At 54.5% G+C, this 21,644-nt stretch overlaps 1 protein-coding gene across 2 annotated transcripts; it reads right to left on the bottom strand.

Moving 5' to 3' along the window:
• Positions 1-884: 884 nt before the first annotated feature.
• Positions 885-21,557, bottom strand: ZNF775 (zinc finger protein 775). Of its 2 annotated transcripts, none has more exons than XM_060108351.1 (3): positions 21,482-21,557; positions 10,994-11,074; positions 885-3,078 (listed from the first exon to the last, which is right to left on the bottom strand). In XM_060108351.1, exons 2-3 carry the CDS (start codon positions 11,025-11,027, stop codon positions 1,556-1,558), a joined length of 1,557 nt encoding a protein of 518 aa, XP_059964334.1. In that variant the 5' UTR covers positions 11,028-11,074; positions 21,482-21,557; the 3' UTR covers positions 885-1,555. The 2 variants fall into 2 exon arrangements, with proteins under 2 accessions (XP_059964334.1, XP_059964336.1); XM_060108353.1 differs by lacking the exon at positions 21,482-21,557 and adding an exon at positions 21,047-21,073.
• Between the last annotated feature and the right edge of the window lie 87 nt (positions 21,558-21,644).

Genomic DNA, 21,644 nt, shown 5'->3' with positions numbered 1-21,644 from the left:
GCTCATGGGCCCAGCTGCTCTGCGGCATGTGGGATCTTCCCAGAGCGGGGCACGAACCTGTATCCCCTGCATCGGCAGGTGGACTCTCAACCACTGCGCCACCAGGAAATCCCCTCCATATGTCTTTTTGTGATGCTACAACACTTCGAGCTCCTGCCAGATGAAAGGGATTAAACAAAACCTGAGAAGAGGGGTGACCGGAAGCACAGCTCCTGGAGAAGGTAACACTTCTCTGAGTTCAAGGGAGAACCAGGCGGGCCCCTGGAGGCAGGAAGGCACAGTTTCTCCTCCTACAGAATCACCCTAGGGTTCCCCTTTTTCCTCCCACTTCCCAGCTATCCAAGCCTGGTACCCCAATACCCCCTCTGCAATCCCCTCCCCTCCTGTGGGAAGACATGGTCCAAGGCTACAGCCGGGCTGGAGCCCTGGGCTCTTCTGCTAGCACTAGGGCCCCAGCCGACCCTGCTTTTGGAAGGGTATGAGGGGTGACTTCTGAGGGGCTAGAGGTCAAGGGGGGTATGTGGGAAGTGATCAAATTGTCTTGGAGAGGGAACAGGGGAAGAGAATACTGCCCTCCACCCCCAGCAAGAACTGGCCATGGGGACTGGCTATGCTCATGGCCAAAGCTCCCTGCCCTCGTCCTGGGGCAAATGGATCCCTCCAAGCACACAAGGACCCAGAGAACAGGAAGGGTGGCTTAGAAAGGAGACCACATGAGACAATCAATCCTTCATTTCTCTCTTCTGCAACACTGGCGTTGATAAGGATCCCGGGCAGTGCCCACTCAGTCAGAGCAGCACATTCGCTGCTCTCCTGCTGCAGGCCCTTCCCCAAGGTACCAAACCCCAGCTGAGACCACCCCCGCCCCCCGCGTCCCAGCCCGACCATCACACACACACACACACACACACACACACACAAAACCAGTCCCAGGATCAAGCCAGCCACCATAGCACCCTGGGCAGTGGGGCACTCGGTGTTGAGGACCATCAAACCATTCCCTCCTTCCAAAAACATGTCTTGAGTAGCCATTAAGTGCTGGGCACTGGCCTCGCACGGGCATAGACGTGCCCCTCCCCAGCCCCAGCTCCCATCTGGGTATCAGTCTGTTGAGACTCCCCCACAGGGACACCCCTGGGCTATCTGGCAGCTGAGCGCGGCTGGCTGGGGCCACAGCTGACCAGTCCAGACCTGCGCCATCTCACCCAGGGAGCCTCGCCCAGGGCCGTCGACAGCCCCCTGCACTCAATGCCCGAGGGCTGCGGTCCCACCTCCGAGGATGGACCAGACGGGCCTCAATCATCACAGACACATCCAGGCTCCAGGGTGAGGATGTCTGATCTTACCTCCTCCCTCAGCCCTTCCCGGGACTTTTCCCGGTCCCCGTTTTGGGATGCTTGTGGAATTCTGTTCTCAGGTCTGAGAGCCTTGAAGAAAGCACCTTTTGATAGGGTCTCACCCCCTGGGGTTCTAAAAGCCACCATTCCTGGTCATTCCCCACACGCACCACGCAAGCATCCCACCCCGCCCATGGGTCTGCTTGGGTCCAGGCCCCCTAGAGCGCCGCGCCCTTGGCGCTGGGGGTGGGCGCCAGGGCGCCCCGGTGAACGCGCTGGTGCTTGAGCAGGTGCTGCTTCTGGCTGAAGCCGCGGCCGCAGGAGGCACACAGGTAGGGCCGCTCGCCCGTGTGGTTGCGCCGGTGGCGCGTCAGGTTGGGCTTCTGGCTGAAGCGGCGGCCGCACTCGGGGCACGGGTAGGGCCGCTCACCCGTGTGGATGCGCTGGTGGATGGTGAGCGCCGACCACCACGAGAAGCTCCTGCCGCACTCATTGCAGATGAACTGGCGCGGCTCGCCTGGCCCGGCCGCCCGCGCCCGGCCCCACGGCACGTCCCCGGGCCCCCGGGCCGGCGAGGGGCCGTGCGACGGCGGCGGCGGCAACAGGCCGGGGGCGCCCTGGGCGGGCGGCTCGGCGGCGGCGGCGTGGGCCTGCTGGTGGGCCCGCAGCGCGGCACGGCTGGGGCGCGGCGCGGCCGGGGCGCCGGGCAGGTGCGTGCGCTGGTGCTTGAGCAGGTGCTGCTTCTGGCGGAAACTGCGGCCGCAGTGCGCGCAGGGGTGCGGCCGCTCGCCCGTGTGGTTGCGCAGGTGGCGCGTCAGGTTGGGCTTCTGGCTGAAGCGGCGGCCGCACTCGGGGCACGGGTAGGGCCGCTCGCCCGTGTGGATGCGCCGGTGGATGTTCAGCGCCGACCACCACGAGAAGCTCTTGCCGCACTCGTTGCAGATGAACTGGCGCGGCTCGGCGGGGGCGGCGGTCCGGGCCCCGGGCTGCCGCCACCAGCTCTGGCAGAGCCCCAGCCAGGCCCACTCGGGGCGCCCCCGCCGGGGCCCCGGCCGCGGGCGACAGCCCCAGTGGGCCGTGGCGTCCCGGTGCAGCGCCTGCAGCCCGGCGCGGGCGCCCTGGCGGTCCCGGGCGTGCGCGCGCTGGTGGATGCGGAGGCCCACCTGGTGGCGGAAGCAGCGCTCGCACTCGGGGCACGGGTGGGTGGCGGGCCGGGAGTGGGTTTTCTGGTGCTTGAGCAGGTGCTGCTTCTGGCTAAAGCGCCGAGCGCACTCGGGGCAGCAGAAGGGCCGCTCGCCCGTGTGGTGCCGCTGGTGGCGCGCCAGGTTGGGCTTCTGGCTGAAGCTCTTGCCGCACTTGCCGCACGGGTACGGCTTCTCGCCGGTGTGGGTGCGCTGGTGGATCTTCAAGGACGACCACCAGCTGAACCTCTTCCCGCAGTCCGGGCACACGAAGTGACCCTCGCCGGCAGAAAGAGCGGGGCTCAGGGGGCTGGGGGTCACCCCCGGAGCCCGGCCTGCCGGCCCGCCGTCCTGCTCAAGGGGAGGGGTCCACCTTGGACCCCCAGTCTCCTCCTGTCCCCCCCAGGCTCGAGGCTTCCCCACGGCCTGGCATGGCGGGAGGCTCCGACGCTGCTGGAAAATGTTCTCCTTATCCTTCTGGGAAAGCGCGGCCTGTGGCCCCAGCGTCTGCAGCAGCCATTCTGGCTTCTCTTGCTTGATCTTCATGACCAGCACATCTCCTGCCGGACGCAAAGGGAGAGAGACGGGGAGAGTCATTCGGTGCTCGGTGGGGTGGAGGGAAAGGGTGGGAGGGAGGGAAGAAGCGTCAGGAGGGCAGAGCTTGGCAGAAAATAGGGCGGGAGAAAAGGATGCAGAAGGAAGAAGAGAGGAGGGAGGATGGAAAAGAAAGGGGAGACTGGGGTGTGCAGGAGGGCAAAGAAAAAAGACAAGAACGAAACGATAGGTGAGCGTTGCTGTGCCAACGACTCCGCTGCCCGCCTCCTCCACCCTGAGGCCCAGGGGATGCAGAGAAGGTAAACAAGCCAATCCAGGGAAGTCTTCCGACCCAGGCAGCAAGCAGAAAGTGGCCAAGTTTCAAAACATCTCCTTCTCTTGCTAAGGGGATGGATGTGCTGGACACTTGCTGGACGAGTGCACGTCCAGTGCCCCCAGGGGTTGGGCAGCCAAGCCCCGCATCACTGCCCGGCCTCTCCGAGGCATCAGCCATGGTGCGTGAGCACCTTACCTTCTTGGCAACCTCACCTTCCTTCAACACAACCATGAACAAGAAAGTAGGCCAGAAAGGTCTCAGCACCCAGAACAGGGGTTGCCTCGTCCTTGTACTAAACGAATCCTACACAGCAGCAGCACACTCTACTGCTAACCCACCCCTTACACTGTGCTCAGGTCAGAAGGGTGCTTTGCTTCTGGGCTCATGGACATAAACCATGATGGGAAAGGTGTGCTATAGACACTGCATACAGACTGTCTGATTCCATTTATGCGTAGGTCAAAAGCTGGCAACTAATGGATGAGTTAGAAGGGTAATGGCCCCCTGATAGAGGGCACTGTGGTTGGAAGGGGGCCTGGGGCACTTCTGGGGCTCTGGCAATGTTCTCCTTCTGGAACTGGGTGCTGGTTACGTGGGCGTGTTCACTTGGATAATTTATATAGCCTGTGACCTGTGCACTTTTCTGTGTTATACTTCAAGAAAAAGTTTATGTTCTGTAAAAAATAAATGAAACAGTTGTGAACAAAGAAGAGAAACTCTAAACAACAGTTGCCAATCCACCTGCCAATGCAGGGGACACGGGTTCGATCCCTGGTCTGGGACGAGTCCACCCACCACGGAGCAACTAAGCCCACGCACCACAACTGCTGAGCCTGCGCTCTAGAGCCTGCGTGCCACAACTACTGAAGCCCGCGTGCCTAGAGCCCGTGCTCCTCAACAAGAGAAGCCACCGCAATGAGAAGCCAGCGCACTGCAACAAAGAGTAGCCCCCGCTCGCCGCAACTAGAGAAAGCCCACGTGCAGCAACAAGACCCAACACAGCAGGAAAAAAAAAAACAAAAAACAACCGCTGCCAATATTAAAAAGACAACAAAGCAAACCCCAAGGAAGTAAGAGGAAGGAATTAATAAAGACAAAAGCAGAGATGATAGGATAAAGGGAACATAAAGATAAAAAAAGGATTCTGATAAATCCCAAAATACCATGTATAGACATTATATCAATTTGAAAAATCTATGTAAAATGGATGATTTCGCGAGGAGAAATAAATTAACAAAACTGACTCAAGAAAACGTAGAAACCATGTCTATAGATACAACTAGAAGAGACTGAAAGGAAAGCTAAAGTTCAACCTCGAAAATGGGTAACAGGCCACTGAACTGTACAAAGAGGTTCTACGAAAACTTCACGGGAAGGGCCGTTCCCAGCTTACATAAACTGTGACCATGACTAGGGCAGGGGGAGGGGGGAAGCTTACATGTTAACATGACCCAGAATAAGACAAGGGTGGGGTAGGCAGGAAATCATAGGCTTATCGTTCTTTGAAAGTAGATGCAAAAAACAAACAAGCAAAACCACTGGCAAAGCAAGTTTGGCAGTGTTAAGAGAACAATCTATCATGGATTTGCTGGATCTTCTCCAGGAAAGCGAAGATGACTCAACACAGTTCATGACATTAACCTTTTAAACATTAAAAACCTTATACTGGGCTTCCCTGGTGGCGCAGTGGTTGAGAGCCCGCCTGCTGATGCAGGGGACACAGGTTCATGCCCCGGTCCGGGAAGATCCCACATGCCGCGGAGCGGCTGGGCCCGTGAGCCATGGCCACTGAGCCTGCGCGTCCGGAGCCTGTGCTCCACAACGGGAGAGGCCACAACAGTGAGAGGCCCGCGTACCACAAAAAAAAAAACCCTTATACTATCTCAATAGATGTGAAAAAGTCCCAGGATAAAATTCAACATCATTTCTGGAGGGAGAGAAGAAAAAGGGAAAGGAGGGAGGAGGAAGAGAGGGAGGGGTAAAGACAAAAGGAAGGAAGGAAGCTCTTAGCAAACTAGGAACATAAGGAAGTTTTCTTAGGTTGACAAAGGAGCTGTATTAGAAACTGCAGCAAATGTTATAACTGAAGGCAAAAGATGAGAAGCCTATTCAAGTTAGGAACGAGGTGAAAAAAGAAAGATATATATAAATATTGGAAAGGAGGAGAGAACGGTCATTTGCTGACAATTATTAACCTGGAATGTGCGTGAGAATCCACTGATGAAGTTTCAGAAATAAAAGTTTCAACAAAACTGCCAGATAAAAAACATTAAAATTCATAACTTTTTTAAATGGCAACAAAGTAACTGTAAGTATACCTAATATACAAGTAAAACGTAAAGAAAATGATTAAACTTTATTGAAGGGATAAAATGTAAATAAAACAACACGTACATCATATTCCTAGATAAGAAGCTCTCCATTCCAAAATGTTTAAATTCAGTGTAATCCTAATTAAGTAAATTATAACATTTACTATGTGTGTAAATCACCCAGAAATTCTAAAAATGAGCAAGGAAGAATTTGGCTTATGCAACATTAAAAGCTAAAATACTATCACCACACACCCATTAGAATGGCTAAAACCCAAAACATCGACAACACCAAACACTGACAGGGATGTGTAGCAACTCTCATTCACCGCTGGTGGGAACGCAAAATGTTAAGGCCACTGTGGAAGACAGTTTGTCTGTTTCTTACAAAACTAAAGATACTCTTACCATATGATCCAACAAATCACTCTCCTATGTATTCATCCAAAGGAGTTGAAAACTTATGTCCACACAAAAACCTGCACACAGATGTTTATAGCAGCTTTATTGATAACAGTCAAAATGTGGAAGCATCCAAGAGATGTCCTTCACTGGGTGGATGGATAAACAGTGGTACACCATACAATGGAGTATTATTCAGTGATAAAAAGAAATGAGATCTCAAGTCATGAAACGACATGGAGGAAACTTAAATGCATACAACTAAGTGAAAGAAGCCAATCAGAAAAGGCTACACACTGTATGATTCCCACTATATGACATCTGGAAAAGGCAAAACTATGGGGACAGTAAAAAGATCAGTGGTGGCCAGGGGTTGAAGGGTCAGGGGGAGAGGGATGAATTGGCCGAGCACAGAGGATGTTCAGGGCAGTGAAACTCCTCTGCAGGATACTGTAATGGGAGGTACAGGACATTAAGCATCTGTCCACAGAACGTACAACACAAAGAGGGAACCCTAATGCAAACTATGGACTTTATGTAATACAAATGTGTTAATAAAGGTTCATCTATTGTAAACAGTGCACCCACCATTCTAATGCAAAATGTTAAGAACAGGAGAAACTGCAGAGAAGGGTACAGGGCACTCTTGTCCTTTCTGCACATTTTCTCTGTAAACCTAATACTGCTCTAAAAAATAAAGTCCATTTAATAAAAGTCTTGACTGATGCAGTTGTATTGACATGGCTGTTCCATAGTGAGCCAGGTGAGGTGAGGCTGTGAGTGAGAGTCCCTCCCACCACCAAAAAAAAAAGCTAAAACCAATCATTAAAAGCATAGAATAGGGCTTCCCTGGTGGCGCAGTGGTTGAGAGTCCACCTGCCGATGCGGGGGACACGGGTTCGTGCCCCGGTCCGGGAAGATCCCACATGCCGCGGAGCGGCTGGGCCCGTGAGCCATGGCCGCTGAGCCTGCACGTCCGGAGCCTGTGCTCCGCAACGGGAGAGGCCACAGCAGTGAGAGGCCCGTGTACCGCAAAAAATTTAAAAAAGAAGTGTAGAATACACATAACTGACAGATACATCAAAAGAACAGAAAAGTTTAATATGCGATACGAGGTAGCAATTCCAAGTCAACAGTGAAAGGCTGGCCTATTCATCAATTTAGGACCAACTAACTCTCCATTTGGGAAAAATATTCAAGTTAGATTTGTAGTTCATACTGTTTATAAAAATCAGTTCCAGATGGATTTAAGTGCTGGTTTAAAAGAAGCAAATACAGTATTAGAAGAATTAGGAGAATTTGTTTCGAATCTAGAGGTAATTGATAATCTTCTTAAACAGGATGCAAAACATAAAAACTAAATTTAAAACCCCTGTACGACAAAGGATACTGCACATGAGCGAACTAGAAACGATCGTGCGGGGCAGCCCTTTCCAACAGAGCTTTCCACAGAGTGAAAACATTTTACATCCGAGCTGTCTGATGCATGTGGCCTCGAGCCACGGGTGGTTACGGAGCATTTGGAATGTGGCTAGTACTACCAAGGAACTGAACTTACTTTTTAAAATTTAAATTAAATTAAGTCTAAATTTAAATTTAAATAACCATCTGTGGCTATTGGCCACCTACTGGACAGCACATGTCTATCCAGAGAATATAAAGGACTAATATCCAGAGTATATTAATATCCAGAGTATATAAAGGACTCCTGTAGATAGGATGAAAAGAGGTGCACCCTCGCTAGTAATCAGCAAAGTGCAAAATAACAGTGTAGCATCTTTTCACCCATCACAGCAGCAAATATTGAAAAGGTTGATAATATCCCGACTTCACAATACACATGGAAATCACACAGGAGGATAAGTACAACATGGATATGCTGGGGGCCTAAACGAATTCAGATTCTTTGAGGACAGCTTGACAGTGCTGATTAAAATTATAAATGTGTACAATCTTCCACCTCTTTCACCCAGCAATTCACTCTAGGTGTTTATCCTAAGAAATACATATGAGTCCAAAGAGGAACGTCTAAGTATATTCACTGAAGTGCTATCTGTAATTAGGAAAAAGGGGGGAACAACCTAATTACCCATCAATAATAGCCTAATAAAATTTTCACTCCCTTCATAATGTGGAATACTATGCAGCAATTGAAAAGAGCTATATATACTCAAGTGAAAAGATTTCGAAAACATTTTAAGAGAAAAAAACAAAATTGAAAATCAGTATCAGTCGTCTGATCCAACTTATGGAAAATAAAACCATACCCCTCTGTGTACATACACATGCCCGATCCAGGACGGTTCACACCAAACCCAAGATGGTGGCCACCCTGCCGGTGATATGGACCATAGCAGGACTAGATGAAGAAATCAAAGGGGACTTATACTTTACATGTGTTATTTGAATATTCTCATAAAAATTCAAACATTATAATTTTTAAGTCTTTAAAATATCTTTAGGAAATAAAGAGAAAACCTCCCCTCTAATCTGGTGGCCTTGAGTTTTGAGGCCAAAGAGTTCTGCTCCACTCCACAGCCTCACTGGCCACATGGGGGCAAAGAAACCGATGTGGTGCCCATGGGGGCGGAGGTGGGAGGGTGGGAGTGTCACAGGAAGCACCTGCAAGGGGCCAGCTTTCCACCTGGCGAAACGACGCTGTGAGGCCTCCCCAGATGCTCGGTTGTGAGAGGTCATTTTATCAGGAGTAATAATTTGAAAATGAAAGTGGTGATTTAAATTGTGTACTGGCAGGAATTGAAAACGCATGTGTAATGAGCTTCATTGATTCAAAGAATGTTTCCTTAGATGCACTGAACTGTTGGCCAGCGGAAGTATTTAACAGGGCTAGCTGTCCAAATTGGTGGTCATGTAGTGAATCCAAAATATACTCCAGTCAGAGGGGCACCACTGTCCCCAAGTGACTGGGCACCCATTAATGCCCCAGAGCCCCACAAAAGCCACTGCCCTTCCCTGATTAAGCCTGGCCTTGATATCCATCACGGTGGCTGGGTTGCATGAAGAGGCCCTGAAGCCCAGCGGTGGCACGTGTAGACCTGTGACGTGTGTTGCTGGGACTTCAGTCGTCACGGGCACCTTCCCGTAGGGATCAGACACTGATACAGAGGAAAACAGGCTTCTGCCTGCCTGTTCCAAAGGTACTGGTCCTCAGTCAGCATAAAAAGCATCAGTTTTTATCTAAATGGTTCAGATAAAATAAAAAGGTGCTAAAAAGAGAGCTATTGCTTAAAGGGTAGCTTCTGACATTATGGGGAAATTCGAGAAATGGATAGTGGTGATGGCTGTACCACAATGTGAATGTGCTTCACACCACTGAACTGTACCCTTAAAAATGGTTAAAATGGTAAATTTCATGTTATGTATAATATATTTCACCACAATTTTAAAAAACACATAAAATAAATATAAAGTAAAAGGTACTTGAAAGAGGTAAGCTCCCAATTATCTGAAAGCTCTGGCCTTCCAGAAGAGTCATTCCTTCAGCCTGGCCAGCAGGCGTGGCAGCCTGTGGAGGCTGAGCTCACGGGGGCCCCCAGGCCCCAGTGGCTCCAGGGTCCAGGCCGGTGTTTTTCTACCTCTTCCCGAAGCTGCAGCTGCCGTACGGGGCAGAGAAGGCCCTGGTGGAGCCCATCTCTCACGTCTGCATTAGGATCTCTCTTATGAGTTTACGTGGGCAAAAGGGTCCTTCAGCTGAAATGTTTGGAACTGTCTGCCCTAGGTTTTCCTGTAATTACTGTAATGTCAGCCACACACACACACACACACGCGCGCGCGCGCACGCGCACACACACACACACACACACACACACACACACACCCTCGAGTGCTCTCAGCATTCAAAGCGACAGCCCGGGGCAGGGGTTGGGGGGGCACTGGGAAGTGGGGTGGCTGAACTCACTGCTGTCTGTGTCAGGACCCAGCCCCGGAACACTGTGGTGTCCATATATCACACTGCCTTCTTTGAGCTGGTGTTTTGTTTCTCTTTTATCCAATTGCCTGATTTTTGTCTCATCTTAGGCCCACTGCAGTGATTGTCCTGGGAGGGCGGGGGCTCTGGGGTCCATGGGGCAACTCCCCTGGAAGGGGTGGGAGGTAAAGAAGCCTGGTCACTGTGCTGAGCGAGGGGCAGAGTCCCCAGGCCTGGGCCGGTCCCCGTCTCCCGGGGCCAGAGCCACCGTGCAGCCCAGCTACACCCAGAACAGGGCCTGCCACAGAGGCTGAGAGTGGGTCTCAGACCAGGGGCTGCTCCATCCCAGAAGCGGGAAGCGGGTGGCTGCGGAGGGGTCTCCACAGGGCACTTCCCACTCTCAGCGGCGCCTGCCCCCTGCCCAGGAGACACCAGGACTAACTGCTGTGTTTCTTCACCACCAGCTCCAAGTGCATCAGCTGACACAGACCATGAACTGTGTGACCCCGGGAAGCTTAATGGACTGAACTGGAGACACTCTCCTGACCAACCAACAGCAGGGCTTGTTGCGACCACGTGTCCTCCCCAGAGCGCTGGCTTTCAGTGTGTGATCAGCGCCAACACCAAGCACTCCCTGATCTAGCGCTTGACAGACACTTGATCTTCCCCCAGCAGATTTCTGCACGGGGTGTGTGTGTGCGTGTGTGTGTGCATCCGTGTGTGTCCGTGTGTGACCGTGTGTGTGTGTGTGTGTGTCCCTGCCTGGCAAGCACAGGCTGGGCTTTGTCAGTTCTTAGCCCCCTAGTCTGTGTTTGCTCCATCCTTGGACGTGACCTCAGTGTCCTGGTCCCACCGTGTGGTTCTACAGGCCACCAGCAACTCCTGCTCAGCTACAGAGGGACGGGGAAGACGGGGCTGGGGAGGGGGCCGCGGTGGGCTCCCACCTGCCCCTCTTCTCTTACCTGTGCTGCTGTCGCCAGCCAGGCCACCGTCCATCCCCGGAGGTCCCTCGGCATCAGCACGGCGGCTCCCTGCCCGGCCGTCTGTGGGTGAGATGGGAGCAAAGGAAAGAGAGTTGGCCTGTGGGACAAGGACGACTGCCACTCACAGGAAGCAGCCCCTCTTTTTCAAAAGCTTTTCTATGACCTCTGTCGAAATGAGCAGGATTTTTTTTAAAAGCACATATACCTGCTAGGCAGGTAAAATGTGTATAATTCCCATTTTATGAAGAATAAACTGAGGCCAGAGAGGGCCGCTGACATGCCCCAAGTCACAGAGGTGGCCGAACGGCAGAGCTGGGCAAGGTCCCTGGGCTTCTAACTCCCAGACCAGAGCCTCACGCCCACACTCTCATCACCTGCGGGGTGGGGTGTGAAGGATGCCACAAGAGACAACCAGGAAACTCAAATAAGTTTAGAGACACCCCCTACCCTGCAACGTGGTCATGAGGACACCCTGGAGGGAAGAACCATCCCTCCAAAATCGCCAGTCCCCCGTCTCCCAAAGCCCCTGTCCAGGTTCCAGCGCAAACCCTTCTAGGGCCTCACAGCCACCCCCCACCCCCCACCCCCCACCCCTGGGCAAGAACACACGTGGCCAACCTGGGTCCTAGGGACCTGATTCCTCATCCACCAATCTGGGGCTCATCATTTTTTACTCTTCAGTCTTTTTTTTTTTTTTTTTTTTTTTTTTGCGGTACGCAGGCCTCTCACTTTTGTGGCCTCTCCCGTTGTGGACCAGACGCACAGGCTCAGCAGCCATGGCTCACGGGCCCAGCCGCTCCGCGGCATGTGGGATCTTCCCGGACCGGGGCACGAACCCGTGTCCCCTGCATCGGCAGGCGGACTCTCAACCACTGCGCCACCAGGGAAGCCCCCTTTTGAACATCTCCCGACTGGCTCATTTGGTGCCTGGCACGTGGTCGGGACGGGTCCTGCTGCTCTGACCCCTTGGCACGGCCCCTGCCCCTTCCAGGCCCCAGCCTAAATGCCACATCCTCTAAGTGGCCTTCCCTGGCAACCCCGTGTAAAGTCACAACCCTAACCCCACCTCCCATTCCTCCCTGACACTTTTCGCCGCCGGACAGGATATTTACTTTTCTGCTTATTCCCTGAAAGGAATTGAGGACTTCCCGGGCTCACTGCCGAGTGCCAGCGTCCGGGACACAGCCCACACGTGGAGGGCACCAAACAGCCGTGTGTGGCACCAACATGCTTCTGGTCACGTGCACTCAGAGATGTGGCTGCTGCACGTGGTGCTGTGGGCGGCCCCCCCGGAGGACGGGGATCTCGTTTCCTACGCCTGCACCCCCGGACCCCCTGCACTCCCAAACAGGCCCCAGCCTCTGCCCCATGAGACGGGAGGCCGGGCTCACGCTGCAGGACCAGGAACCAACCTCTCCTCGGCCACCGCTCGGGCTCGGGGAAGCCAGCCTCCCCTTGCTCCACACCTCGGGCCCCGGAGAGCCTCCCAGAAACCCCATTCTAAGGGTCTCCCTGCTTCCTTCTCCCAGGTCCTCTTCCAGTGGTTACTCCGGGGACAGGGACCCAGGCTGGAGATGTGGACCCTGCCCGGAGAGGTGGGGGGCAGGGGTGTCAGGGAGATACGAATCTGAGAAATAGAAAACTCACCCTCCCTGGTGCAGAAAGGGAAAGAGAACAACCCTCCCCTTTCTTTCAGAGTATTTTCTTTAGAAAACTTCTGATTGGAAGTTCTTTCTCTGCCCCTTTGAGGTGTATATAAATCTTTTAAAGCTCACTCAGCCTCTTGCTGGCTTTACAACCCAGGACTGTCTTTCTCCAGGACCTGGGAGCCATCTCTCCAAAATGCAAACATCAGGTGAACAGCGGCCAGTGTCCCCTGCCTGCGGGAGGTGGGAGCCTACCTCTCCAGCAGCACCGGGCTCCGGGCTGCAAACCTCCTCCCGTCACCAAGATACAAGAAGTGGATGTTTCCTTTGCATAAAGGCAATTAGCTATCACGGGTGGCCACCAATTCCAGGCGAATTTAGGGTGAACTCTGTGTGACAAATGGTCAAGTCTTCTTACCCAAGGACTGGCTATGCTTTCCCTGGAGAACACGTGTGCAGTGGGGTTGCCCCTGCTGGACTGTGTAACAAGTGAGATTTCTGTCTATAGTCTCTTAGCAAGTTGCCTGTGGTGTGCACCACATTCCAGTCTAATGCTTATTCAGTTAAAAACTCGTTTTCTTTTTTGTTTCTCCCTACTTTTGCGGGGAGTTTTTCTGAGTTGGCAGGAGATTTGGTTTTTAATTCTATTTCCCCAAAAGGGGTCTGTTACGCACTCCTGCTGTGGGTTACTATAGACACAGAAACCTGCCTGTGGTGCAGAGAAAAGGGGGCCACAAATGAGGGCAGGAGAAGGCCCCCCTTGGGGCCCCTGATGGATGCCAGTGCTCCTGCCTTCACACCACATTTTCCTTCCAGGTCACTCTGCATCCCAGGCCATGGGGTAGCCTCTCACCGACTGGAGATTTAATGTCTGCCTAAGTAGACTCAGAGGACTGGTGGACAAAGAGGCCACTTTGATATGGGGACTCTCAGACATGGGGGTGGAGGCTCGGGCCACAATTCAGGGCGAGGACAGCGGGTAGGACTTGGGCTCATTCACAAAACCCCTACACAACACGACTGAGGCCCCTGAAGCCAAATCAAATCAGTCCTCCCTGATCCATTCTGTCTTAAGAGGTATTACAAACTCAAAATCGCCTCAGGTGGCGGAAGGGCTTCAATTCTCGGTGACCAATTCACAGGGAGTCACTGAGCGGCACCAGAGCTCATGGTCCGAGAAAGAACAGAAGTGGAAATGGAAGGAAAGGACCCTCATGGGCCCGAGGGGAAGAAGGAAGAAGGGAGAGGGCACAGAGGACAGGAACAGGGGGCACGGGCTATGTCTTGGGGGCCCATCTCCACCTGTGTGCTCAGGTGGGATGTGTCTGGAAAACAGGCCAACAGGTGTCCTCAGACAAACCCCTGAGACGAGCCGAACGGCAGAAAGTCCCGCGTCTTTCCAGGCCGGCCAGGCCCCCGCACACCCCACCCTGATGCACCGCACTGCACACCTCTTCTCGCCCCACCAGACACATCACTCAGCTGACTGGAGAGAGAGATGCCCAGGGACACGGCGAGCAGGCCGCCCAGCAGAAGACCCTGGCCAGAAAACAGGAGGCAACGGGGGCCGATCCCCATCCACCAGTGCCCACACCGAGTCCCTAAGGGCCACCTGGTCTATCACCCAGCTCCCCGACCCCAATCTCTGATGACCTTTCCCCTTCCTGCCCAGCAGGTCCCGTGGAGGGCGGGACACACGCAGGGGGTGGGTCTCAGGACAGGGCCCCAGTCACCTCCTCCTTCCCAGCCCCTGGCTCTGGGTCAGGCCGCAGTTGGGACGAGAGCCCCTTGACGGGGAGGCTTTGCGGGACAGCTGCCATGACAACTGCCCCGTCACACAAAGCGGGACTGTGGCCTGGGGCAGGTGCTGAGGTCTGGGGGCAGGGAAGGTAACAAAGGGGCTTCGATCTTAGCAGAAATTTGGGGGGAAGGCAGACAGCAGCTGGGGGTGGACAAAGGCCACGGGCCAGGAGAGGCGGTGCAGGGACACGTCTGGGTCACTCCACATCCTCCAGATCTCAGGGCCCTGGACCTTTTCCACCAGCCAGGTACATCTCTCTTCACAGACTCAGGCCCCACATGGGGAAGAAGGAGATGGCACCTCATGTGTCCTCTGTCACCAGTGGAGTGGGGACCAGCCATGTGCCCTCCACCAGTACCTCAGGCTTTGAGGGGTGCATCTCCCAAACTCCAGCCGAAGGCCCAGCTCACAGGCCCTGCTCAGCTAGGAGCCCCACCCAGGGCGACACCATCTGCCACTGTTCACCTATGCACACAGTCCCTCCCCACAGGAAACCGCGCACAGGAGGCAGTCTTCCCAAAGTACCCTGCCCATCAAGCTGACTGCCCTCACACCAGTAGGTCAAGTCCCCCGGGGAGCAGCCCAGGCCAGCGTTTGGAAGGGGATGGGCGAGGGCCCGCAGGCTCCAGCTAGCCCTCACCCTGAGGGTGTGCTCTCGGAGTCCTCCGGGGGGATGGAGACTCTGTCTGTCCTTCCCTCATTCACTGAGAGGGCGGGGGCTTCCCTGGTCACCTCGGTATTGACCTGGCTCTGGAAAGAAAAGGGGGTGACCAGCCAAGACTCGGTAGGGACAGGGAGACCGATTGTGTAGCAGGCACTCAGCAAGCACCGCCCACTTCATCCGAAGGAGCCACGGCTCTGAGACGTTAAGCGGTTTGCTCAAGGTCACACAGCTAGTTAAGTGCTGGAGCCAGGACCGACGGACTGGGGTGGGCCTGCCCCAGCCAGAGGCCCTGCTCCTGGGCCATATGCTGCCTCTGAGAGAAGGTGCACAGTGTACCAAACCTTAAGCCACCAGGGCCTCATTTTTAGGAGTCTGGCCTCTAGACCCACATGCTGGTTATTTAAGTGTGTATAAATTAAGTTTAAAATTCAGTTTCTCATTCACGCTGGCCACGCTTCAAGTGTTCAACAGTCACAGGTGGCTAGAGCCACCGTAACATCCAGCAGAAAAGAAGATTTCCAGATTCACGAAGTTCTGCTGGGAGACACTGCACTAGATATAAAGCTCCAGGATGGCGGTGGCCCTGCCTGCCCGGGCCTGGGATGCAGAAGGTGCCCAGTTTATACTGGATGAATGAATAAATGAATGAACGAATGAAAAAAAGGGAAGACTGAAGACGGGGCCCCTCTGGCCCCAGTGCTTCATCACCAACAACAAATACCTCAGGACAGGTTAATGATGTCCCCGGCCTGGGAAATGGATTTCAGTTAATATCAGTGGATGTTTCATTTAAAATATACAATCAGGGGCTTCCCTGGTGGCACAGTGGTTGAGACTCTGCCTGCTAATGCAGGGGACACGGGTTCGAGCCCTGGTCTGGGAAGATCCCACATGCCGCGGAGCAACTGGGCCCGTGAGCCACAACTACTGAGCCTGCGCATCTGGAGCCTGTGCTCCGCAACAAGAGAGGCCGCGACAGTGAGAGGCCTGTGCACCGCGATGAAGAGTGGACCCCGCTTGCCACAACTAGAGAAAGCCCTCGTATAGAAATGAAGACCCAACACAGACAAAAATAAATAAGTAAATAAATAAAAAGCCAAGCATTTGAAGCCCTTTAAAAAAAATAATAAAGATGAGAACGTGATTTTAAAAAAATAAAAAAATAAAAAATAAAATATACAATCATAGGTGGTTGCCAAGGGGGAGGGGGGTGGGGGAGGGATGGAGTGGGAGGTCAGGGTTAGCAGATGTCAGCTTTTATATATAAATGGATAAACAACAAGGTCCTACTGTAGAGCACAAGGAACTACATTCAATATCCTGTGATAAACCATAATGGAAAAGAATATTAAAAAAAAGAGGGCTTCCCTGGTGGTGCAGTGGTTGAGAGTCTGCCTGCCGATGCAGGGGACGCGGGTTCGTGCCCCGGTCCAGGAAGATCCCACATGCCGCGGAGCGGCTGGGCCCGTGAGCCATGGCCGCTGAGCCTGCGCAGCCGGAGCCTGTGCTCCGCAACGGGAGAGGCCACAACAGTGAAAGGCCCGCGTACCGCAAAAAAAAAAAAAAGAAAGAAAAAAAAGAAAAGAATGTATACATGTATAACTGAATCACTTTGTTGTACAGCAGAAATTAACACAACATTGTGAATCAACTATACTTCAATAAAAAAATTGATAAAATACAGTCATAGGCATACGAGAAGAAACTGATCTAAACACTAAATGGACACAAACATATCCAGAGACGATCATATCTAACATCCAAGGCGGCTAAGTACACAAACATTCAAAGATGCAAAAATACAGAGATACTCATACACATGAGAATACCTGCAAAATTGCATATGCAAAGTACAGAGAGATTGAAATATTAAAAAATCCACCCATACACCTACAGATCCAGAGACACAAGTGTGCCAACGCGAACCGCACGAGCACAAATCACTCCCCTTTCACACTGGAGAAAACAGCAATGGACTCCCTGCTGACACAAGTATCCTCACAATCCATGACCATCCCTCCAGGTCCACTGCTCCAAGGAACGGAACTCAGGGGATGATGCAGCCACCGGGAGAGGAAGCGACAGCGGGTGACGGGGAACAGTCACCTGTTGGGGTGCCGGTGGGGTAAGCTGAGGGGAGGGGGGCGGCGTGCGGCAGCGACGCTGCAGCTGGAGGGGAGAAGCTGGAGGGGCACAGAAAGCCCTAGAAAGAGGACAGGGCTCTGCCCGGCAGGCCAGCGCAGCCCGAGCCCCAAGGCCACGCTGCAGGGGTCTGGCCAGGAGGCGGCGCGGGCCATTCCCCTCTCCCCTGGGAACCTGAGCCCAGACTCCTTGGCCGAGTCTGCCCCTCGCAGTGCACCCGCATTGGCTGCCCCTCTCCTCAGACCCACGCACGCCTGGACCCAGGATCAGAGGCCCTGAGTTCTAGCCCACCTGTCCTTGGCAAATCACTTCACCTCTAGGCCTAGGTTCCAATGGCGAAGGTGACTGAAAACGCCTGCTCCGGGGGCCTGCTGTGAGCATCAGGTTGGGGGAAACACTAGACTTTCTAAATGGTCTTTTCTCTCTTTCTCATGGCCTGAGAACAATCCACACCCGAAGGTTCTGAGCCCTCTCTCCGAGCACCCCACGGCCAGCTCACCCTTCCTAAACCGTTACCCTTCAAGCTGCTTCAGCATCTCTGGGGGCCCCCGGCGCCCACACAGGAACCCCAAACTCTGCTCAGCAATGGGAGCCGGCCTCGCAGAGGAACCGGGCGTGGACAGCTTTCACGGTCAAGGCTACCTGCAGAGCTGTGCTGACAGAGCAGCTCCAGGTACCGCCTCTCCCGGGAGATGGAGACTGGGTGGGGAGCGGGCCTCCTCCGGGCCAGGCTGTGGGCCAGGGGTAAGGGGAGCAGGGCCGGGTCCGGGCCCTGAGCGCCAGGCAGGGGGCTGGACTAAAGAGAGCCGTGGACGCTTCTGCCGGCTCAGCCCCGCGGCCGCACAGCCCGACTTTGCTGCGGGGAGGAGCTCGTGTAGCCTCTGTCTCCCAGGACTGATCGCACAGCCCCCAGGCCCTCTCCCAAAGCCAGTCCTACGCAGGCCACTCCTGCGCGAGGCCTGGTCCCTGGGCCTGTGCTCTGGCTGATCTCTGGATAATCAGCACTCCCTCCAGGCACCGGTCCCCCATCCCTGCACCCACTTCACCTTCCTCTCCTCCGGCGTTTCTGACCAAGGAGGACATGCAAACCATCCCCAACAAGTGGCTTTAAAATGGTATCGGAAAGGCAGGGCAACTGCTGTTCCCACCTTCTATGGCCCAGTGCCCGAGGACAGACAGGCAGGCCGAGGTCCTAGGCCAGACCAGGTGAGCGTCACCTCCACCCACCACCTAGAAGCCTGCCTCCACCCCACATCCCAGCATAAGGCATGCCCGGCATCCTTCTAGACTCCCAGAACAATCCCCGAGCCCCTCCAGGGCCCCCCCACCATCCTTCTCTACCATCAACCTCCCTGCTCCTCCCTCATTCCTCTCCGACTTCCCGGATCTACTCACCACCGGATCAGGTGTCCCCAGGCACCCTCACTGTCACCTCTTCCAAGCACTCCGCCCGTCCTCCCCCTTCTCCCCATCCCCCCCTTCCTACTCCAGCATCTTCAGACCTCAGCCTCCCAAACACTGTGGGGTCCTCAGTCCCAGGAGAGGGGACAGCGGTGGGGAGGAAGAGGGCGGGGCAGGCCATCGTCCCGCAGAAAGACCACACGTAGCAGAAGGTGCCCAGGACAGGGAGGCCAGAGACCTTGGGAGCGGGTTTGCTTCTGGTTAGTCATGTGACCCTGGGCCAGCCACCTTCCTTCCCTAGGCCTCAGTTTCCCCATCTGCAAATGGAAATAATGCTTGGTCCTCTGTATAGAACTGTTATATCAAGCGGTGGGAGGGAAACATTGCAAAAGGGCTCTGGAGAATGTTCACAAAGGTGCAAGATGAATTCTTGTTAGGTCACTGCATTGCCATCACCCCCTCCCCACTACCCAGTTGTCAGAACTGATAGCAAGAGCCCAGTTCAGTGACTTCAGTTTGCTTCCACCAGCATTCCCTGGGGACCAGGTCCAGGGCCGGTGAGGGCAGCCAGGGCAGCTGCCTTATCCCATCATGCCCGCCCATCTCCCAGAGGTCCCGGATTCAACCCCATGCCAGTCCCCAAGGCACCTCCTCCAGGACCCCTGCCCCACCTGTCCTGCCCAACATGCACACCTTTGCTGGGACTGTCACTCCCCCACGCCCCCGCTCCCAGGCCTGTCCCCCACCCATGGCATCCCCATCCCCCGTCTTTGCTCACCCATCTCCCTTTAGAGGATACAACGTCACCCACATTCTTCTGCCCCAAATCTAAGGCTCAGGAGCCTGCCAGGGCCTGGGGACCCCCATTACCTGATCGAAGGCAAGGGATGAAGCCAACTGCTAACAACACTTTGGACAGCTGTCACATTTTGATTTATAAACACTTTTTCACCCTTGCTGCATTCAAAGGAGCTTGGCAAGGATAAGGAGTGTTTCTCCCTTTTTGGATGAGGAAAGCAAGTCCCAGAGGGGACATTCCCTGCCTCAGAGAAAGTTAGAACTCAGGTCTCCTGCCCACCTGGCCCACTCTCCCTTGCAGGCCACCCCCATCCTAGGAAACCTTAGATTCTTCAGCTTAACCCTCACCAGGGGAGCAGGTGCCTGGACCAGCTCTGCACTTGGCCCTGGGCATCCTTTGCCCCTCCAGGTGGGACTCACCAGGCCTCTCAAAACTGCCACCACCTTTCACTACCGCAGAGCACAGCCCTCACAATCCACAGGTCACTAAATCATACCAGTGCTGTTTTCATACTTCCAGCATCTGCCACCGCTGCTGCCTTAGCTCAGGCCTCAGCACTGCTCACCTGGAGACTGCACTGCTATCAGAGCTCATCTTGCCCCTCCAATCCATCCACCACCCAGACTCAAAGCAATTTTCCTAAAATTACAATTTAGACATGTTACTACTTTGCTTAAAACACTTCAGTGGGTCCCCAGCACTTTCAGGTACTGCTAAAAATTTCTTGGCAAGCCCATTTAAAATCTGGCCTCTGCTCACCTCTCACTGTACCACCAACCTACCCCATTGTTCCCAGATGCAACTCCCTGACCTTGCCGTGTCTAGGGACACCTGTGATCAGTCTTGGAATACCCTTGCCCAGCTCTTCTCTGCCCAGCCCAGATCCAGGATCACTTTTACCAGGAAGCCTTTGTGGATACACCAGGCTCAGTTAGGGGCCCTTCTCTGTTTAACCTGTGCACCCACCCAACCCAGTACCATCTACATAGTATAATAATAATTTGTTTCCACAAGAAGACTGTAAACATCTTAACACAGGGAGTGTTTCTCTCTCCCCAACACCCAGCACAAGGTCCAGCATGCTGTAAACCATTAATAAAAATTTTAACAAAGGAACATTTAGATAAAAGAAATGTAAGTCCAAAACAGATTAGAAGCATAGAATCATGGAACCTTAGCATTGAAAGGAGACTAATACCCTCTAATATTTTCATTTTACAGATAAACACCTGGACCCAAAATGCACACCTAATAGTGGAGCCTGGACATAGCTGGCCTCGCGTCGGGGCTTTGACCACACCCCACCCCAGGTCTGGTGGACCAAGACACACACCAGGCTCCATCCTCCCAAAGGGCTGGAGTGGGCAGCATCTCTATACCCTCCACCTTCACGAGGGAAGAAACCCCCAGCGCCTACCCCCAGCTCCACTGAGATCTTGGCTCCTATGCCTGTCTTCCTAGAATGGAGGCTTCGGGGAGAACCCTACACACACACCTCCACTTTCTGTGGTGCTTCCCTCTCATTGTTCTCGCCCCCGATCCTCAGGCCCACTCATTTAATCATTTATGAAGCACCTACTATGTGTCACTCTGCGGCGAGCACTGGGGTTCCCGCCCTGCAGGAACTCGATCTTTGGGGGAGGCTGACACCGCTCCCGAATATCGGGACAGGCTCTGGCAGAGCGCGCCCGGAGGAGCCGGGGCGCAGTCCCCGCGCTCACCTCCGCGCCTCTCCCGCTCTCACGCCCCCCTCCAGCTCTGAGCCGGCCTGCAGCCCCTTCCCACGCACGACCCGGGCCCCTTTCCCCGTGAGCTGTGCGGGGGTGGGTAAAGTTCGGGGCTGAGAACGCGGGGGGCTCGGGGGACCCCGAGGCCGCCTCCAGCCGGAGTCTGGGTGGAGACAGCGCGGGAGGAGCGGGGCCGGACGGTGGCCCCGCGGCACGGTCCGTCCCTCCGCACGCCCCTCCCCGCCCGGATTCAGAGGGACTCGGAGGGAGGGGACGGGAATAAATACCTTTGACTTTGTGGCTAAGGTTAACGGGAACTGCCACCCCGGGGCGACTTGGGCACTGAGCTCCCCGGCCCCGCCAGTCCCGGGGCAGGCGGGGCGGGCACGCGCCCCTGATTGGCTGGCGGGCCTGGCCATCCCCGGGGCCGCCCCGCCACCTGATTGGCTG

This window comes from Mesoplodon densirostris, chromosome 9 (genome assembly GCF_025265405.1).
Source record: "Mesoplodon densirostris isolate mMesDen1 chromosome 9, mMesDen1 primary haplotype, whole genome shotgun sequence".
NCBI lineage: Eukaryota > Metazoa > Chordata > Mammalia > Artiodactyla > Ziphiidae > Mesoplodon > Mesoplodon densirostris.
This window is presented reverse-complemented; position numbering and strand designations above follow the sequence as displayed.

Excerpts from the sequence above, each read along its gene's own strand:
- ZNF775 (XM_060108351.1), bottom strand. The coding sequence starts at position 11,027 with ATGGACGGTGGCCTGGCTGGCGACAGCAGCACAG. Across the intron at positions 3,079-10,993 it reads GGCTGGCGACAGCAGCACAG|GAGATGTGCTGGTCATGAAG; the intron begins GTAAGAGAAGAG and ends TGCGTCCGGCAG.